At 45.2% G+C, this 5,805-nt stretch overlaps 1 protein-coding gene across 1 annotated transcript; it reads right to left on the minus strand.

Annotated features, from left to right (window-relative positions):
- Positions 1–3,361: 3,361 nt before the first annotated feature.
- On the minus strand, positions 3,362–5,258 carry NDN (necdin, MAGE family member). Its single transcript, XM_080809488.1, has one exon. The coding sequence runs from the start codon at positions 5,145–5,147 to the stop codon at positions 4,170–4,172; it is 978 nt and encodes a 325-aa protein (XP_080665614.1). The 5' UTR covers positions 5,148–5,258; the 3' UTR covers positions 3,362–4,169.
- Between the last annotated feature and the right edge of the window lie 547 nt (positions 5,259–5,805).

The following is a 5,805-nucleotide window of genomic DNA, read 5'->3' on the forward strand; positions in this document are numbered from 1 at the left end:
AACTATAATTCAATAATAAAAAATTGTAAAAAACAAATCCCCCCAAAAGTTCTCATCACAAGAAAAAGAAATGAACAATGTGTGGTGATGGATGTTAACTAAACTTATTGTGGTAATCATTTCAAATATATCAAATCATTATGTTGTTCACCTGAAACTAATAGAATAGTGTATGTCAATTACATATCGACACAAATCAAATAGATATATAAAATCCTGTTAGATATTGGCCCAATTTCTTAGTGTATTCAGAGAACTATCAAAAAAATTCTTGTTTACCCTATTTTACTGAAAAATTTCTCACTAAATTCAACTTGTCCCTATTTCCTCTACTTCTGAGTGGTTGATCATTATTTTCTGTGTTTGGTTTTGTTTTCACTGTGTCATGTAGTAGGTCTCCTATAATTGTAAGTTTTGAGTTTCTTAACTCATATAACAAATATTTATCAAACACATATGTAGGGGCACCTGGGTGGCTCAGTGGGTTAAGCCTCTGCCTTCGGCTCGGGTCATGATCCCAGGGTCCTGGGATCGAGCCCCGCATCGGGCTCTCTGCTCAGCGGGGAGCCTGCTTCCCTCTCGCTCTCTCTGCCTACTTGTGACCTCTGTCTGTCAAATAAATAAATAAATAAATAAATAAATAAATAAAACACATATGTATGTCAGTCCCTATGTTAAGCATCAAGGAAATGGTAAAAATGACAAATAGAGTTTTTAAGTATGTAATAATCCAGGGAGAGAGAGACAGAATAAATATATTTATAAATAGCATGCATATGTTTTGTGAACTGTAATACTGGGAGAACATAGCTGTGCTTTGAAGGCTACGAGAGTATTCCCAGTAGAAGTGGTGTTTGTGAGTTGATCAGGTGAAAACTCAAGGTGGAGGGGCTATAGAAGGCTTTTCAAGCAGAGGAAATACTAAACTGCATAACATGTTTATTTGAAACACATTTTCCCAATTTAATAATGATGCTAAAAATGTCATTTTCCTCTGTCAGAATAGATCAGGTGGCATTGTATTTTATATTAAGTTTACAAAGTCCCTTTTGGTCCTCCATGCCATTAATAAAATGAAGTTGATTACAATGAAATATGTGTGTGTCATTTGTAAAAACAAAAAAAAAAAAAGAAGAGAAAGAAAGAAAAATGTGTTTCCAGTGGGCAGAACAGATAAAAACCCCATGTTATGACAAATTAGGAATCCTTTCCCAGCCATAATATTCTGAACTTCACCACACTGTCATACAAGATGCATATCAAGGATTTGCAGACTCCTTTCCATGAATAAACTTTCCCAGCACCTTGTAGGTGAGCCTTTTGGGTATTTGACAAGCCCTCCAACCTTTTATTTGTGCCCTGTGTTAAAATATAAGAAAGTTATTGAATGGTCCCTTCAGATGCCTCATGCTGAGGCAGTCAAATATCATGGATTAACACTGCTGCATGCTGGAAAGCCTCTTCCTTCAGGTCTGGCTGCCTCTGGGACAGCATAGGAACTGCACAGCCCCTGCCCATGTGACTTGCTGGGGTCAGCTCCTCATCTTTCATGACATGGTCTTTCTCTTTCTCCAGAGGTTCACTCCTCTGTGGCATGGATATTGTGCCTGTGTTTATGAGCTTGGGGGAGCTTTGTCTCTCATAGCAGAGAGGAAAAGTGAACACAAACACAGGGAGTTAAGTGGAAGGTCTGGGACTGCCCGCTCAGTGACCTCTGGGTTTGACTGAAAGAAGTATACAGGAGTTACAGTTGCTGCAAGGGAGCAGTGAGAACAGCAATAGGACATTAGGGAAAATGACCAGCACCCTGTCATGGCAGGAGTGACAGCTGTGGCCCTTCACCAGAAATGGAAAATTCTGGATATCCCCATTATTTTAAATTTAAAGGCATTTTTTTGTTTTAATTCTGTGGAGAACTTTGGGGTGAGAAGGAAGTTCAATTTTTTAAACATTTTTAAAATTTCTAAATAGATACTTTGGCTCTGGGTAAATGGTGGCATCAAAGCCCCTGCCTGAGTTATTGAAGAAATGTCTCTGCCGTGGGAGATTTCACAGTAAGTCTACTAAACCAGGGAAGGATTCCTTCTGAGCATACAAGGCTTCCTGAGCATTTTTAGCACCTGCTTCTACCTATTAAGTTATGCCATTAAGGGGCACCTGGGTGGTTCAGTCTGTTAAGCATCCAACTCTTGATTTTGGCTCAGGTCATGATCTCAGGGTCATGAGATCAAGCCCCATGTTGGGCTCTGTGCTCAGGGCAGAGTCCCCTTAAGACTCTCTTTCCTTCACCCTTTGCCCTAGCCCCACTCCCATTAAAAGAAAAAAAAAATTATGCCATTAAGTGTTGGGAATCCTAGCTCTCAGTCCAGACTGTAATTCCCTCACCCAAATATAACTCCATGTACTTCTTTAGAGGGTGATGTCACACATGTGTTCCCTTTATTACATGTCTTTACCCAGAAAGGATTCTGGTTTTGACAAAATCTTTCCTAGACTTCTGAAGTTTGAAGGACTTCTGGTCTTATTAAAGACTCATTTCTTGCCCCACTCCCTTGTAGGATTGAAAGCTGCATAATGTGACTTATTTCCTCATTGCCCCTCAAATCCCTCTTCACCCCATTCACCCTTGGAGGGATTGCCTAGAAGCCACTGCAATTCAGTAACTGCTGGATCACATTATGTCCCAATAGGCAAACTTCCCACCCAAATCCACCTCCCTCTCCCAGGTATCCCATGTGTGTTCCTCTGGCATCAGTGGTCTAGATAAGGTACCTTCACCTCAGTCTTTCAGGGAAGACCATGTTTCAAAACTTGGCTTCACTGCTAAGCAGTAATATGATCTGGTTAAGTCCATTAATCTCACTGAAACAAAAGTTTCTTAATGTGTACACTCAGAATAAGATTGCTTTCTCTAAAAGATTAATGCAATCATTTATTAGAAAAATTAAATCCCTAGCCTCATATCTGTGACTTTGTGTCTTGGGGTTAGGGAGCTAAGAGTACATTTTATAACTTGGAACATTAAAAAAAGATAAAAAGCAGGAGGTGTGGGGCAGTTGTAGGCAGGTGGGGAAGGGGGAATGTGACTCATTCTGCCTGGGTTCAAATCCTAGCACTTCCTTTCACTAAACTTTACGATCTGGGGGAAAGTTAGTTACATACTTTTTTCCCGTGTTTCCTCCATGGTGCTGATACAGTAAGTGCCTGCCTCAAAGGCTGTTATAAGTATTAACGACAAAGAGAAGATATACATAAAGGGTTTTAGCACCATGCCCCACTCTTAAGTGCCCACAAGAGAATTTTAATAAAATGTAGAAAATGTAAGAAAACTTACTCTAAATATTAACACTTGTTTCTGGGTGGTGTAATCATGAACATTTTTGTTTTATTGTTTTTATACTTTTCTATATTTGTCCGTTTTGAACATGTAAATTACATTTAAAAAACCATAAACCATACATTTATGAGTAATGATGAGCAGTGATTTTCCCATCCTATTAGATGAAATTATCATATTTGTACATTTGGTAAAATGTCTTATTCCCAACCCATACTATTTTATTAAAAAGATAAAGTACACTTTTCAAAAAATGATTGTATCACAAGAATCTTTAATGTTCACTTTAAAGTTTACTCATGGTGGGGTTGTATTTGTGTTTAGTAAAGTGTGCCAAGTGCCACATTGAGACCATTTCAGTTCACATCACTGCACTCCACACGGATGTCTCCTGTGCCCAGCGAGGTCATAAAGAGAGGGGCCTTGACTTTTCTCTCGGTTAGGCCAGCTTTACTGGGGAGTTCCTCCAAACTCTCCAGAAGTAGTCTACCCTAATACACATCATCCGTTCCATATAAAAGAAAAAGATGGAAAATTTCTCAATGTGTTTCATAAGTTTAGCACGTCTCTGGTACAAAAATTCAAGAAAGGTAGCACAAAAGCGAAAGCACCAACCGAGTTTACTTAAACAAACATGCATAAATCCTACACACTATCTAACAGTACTGAAATGAATACAACAATGCATTAAAAGGTATAAAAGCACTGTACTGAAAACAAAGTTACACGTGAAATACTGCACTGTAAATCCTGAATACTCTAATGTCCCACCCCCAACCCTCCACCGCCCTGGTGAGGGTCAGAAACCATCAATATCTGCCTCCAGACCTTGCTAGTCCTCGGAGACACTGCTGCGGGGGCAGTGGGCACTGGGATCAGCCTCCCGCAGAGCTCTGGCCTCCTCCAGAGCTTCTCTGTACCGGGAGGGCCAGGCCTGGGGGTCTTTCTTAAAGACCCTGGCCAGGAACTCCATGATTTGCATCTTGGTGATTTCACGGCTGGCACGGGAACCCCAGAAGAACTCGTACTCAGGTGGCTCAGCGTGGGGTACGCGCTGGTACTTCAGGTAATTCTGCTGGACGAACTCCTCGGTGATGAGCTTTCTCACGTCTCCAAACGTGGAGTGCTTCTTCCAGGGCCGCAGTCCCAGGATGCGCAGCACGTTCCAGACGGCACTCTCTCGGGCGCCGCGACCCTTCACATAGATGAGGCTCAGGATCATCAGCAGGAGGCCTGTCATGGGCATGCGGTTGCTCAGCGCCACCCTGTCCAGCTCCTCTGGCTCAAGCGCTTTAACTAGCGAAAACTCCATCGTGTGCAGGCTCGTCAGCCTCAGGTGTAGCCCGAACACTCGTGCGAGGATGAGGCTGGTGCGCCTGAGAATGCTTCTGCACCATTTCTTGTAACTGCCGATGACATCCTTCACCATGTCTGGGAACCAGATGATCATTCTCTTCTGGTCCTTGACCAACACGTACCACATGAGCTCGTGCGCCTTCTGCACCAGCTGGGCTGGGGCTGGCGGTGCTGGGCCAGGCTGGGCCGCGCTCGGGGCCTGGTGGGCGCGGCCTTCCTCCGAGGCCTGCTGCAGGGCCTTCGGGTCTCCCTCTTCGCTTGGGGCCTGAGGTGGAGGCGAGGCCAGAGGGGCGTCGGTCGGGCCTAAAGGAGGGGTCTCTGGCCCTGCGAGGATCGCGGCCTGAGACGCGGGCGGGGAGAGACCCCCGGGAACCCCAGGATTGCTGTTCACCTCGGAGTTGGAGGCCTCGGCTGCAGAGTTGGGGTCGCACACATCCTTACTTTGTTCGGACATGTCTGCTCCGTCGGACAAGGGCAGGGCCTCTGCTTCCAGGAGCTCTTCGAGCCTGCACTCCCTCCGCGGACTCCTGGAGAGGAAGTGCGCGTTGCTGCGCGCGGCGCCTTCCGCAGCAGCCAGGCGGGGCGGGGCGGCGGGGCGGCGGCGCGACCGGCCACTGCGCTTGCGCGTCCGCAGGCCGAGAGCGGGGCCGCGGCGGGCGGGGCCAGACAGGGCTGAGAGCCCGACGGGGCGGGTGTCCCTTGAGGCCCCTTGGAGGTAGTGGAGGGTTGCCAGAATGGGGGGGGGGGGGGTGGGCAGTGACCTGAAGGTGTCCCATTTGGGCAGAGATGGTGGTGGGAGGAGGGGAGGTGGGGAGGAGGAGAGGGATATGGATGGTCACGAGTAGGAGCAAGTTTAAGAGGAAAGATGATAGTTTAAGTTTCTGAGGTAAGTTTCTTGAGTTTCTTAGGAAATGTTTAACTGGGTCTATCCAGAGTCAGGGTCGGTATAAAAGTCCCAGAGAAAGTTCTAGACTGGCGTGTAAACTTCAGTTTCGTGACGATGTGTGTGAGAATTTAAACCTAGAGAACACTCAGGATTGCCCGACAACAACAACAAAATGTAAACTGTGAAGAGGATGACTGAGATTGGAAACCTGAGAACTACCAATAAA

The sequence above is a fragment of the Martes martes genome (genome assembly GCF_963455335.1).
Source record: "Martes martes genome assembly, chromosome: 7".
Lineage (NCBI taxonomy): Eukaryota > Metazoa > Chordata > Mammalia > Carnivora > Mustelidae > Martes > Martes martes.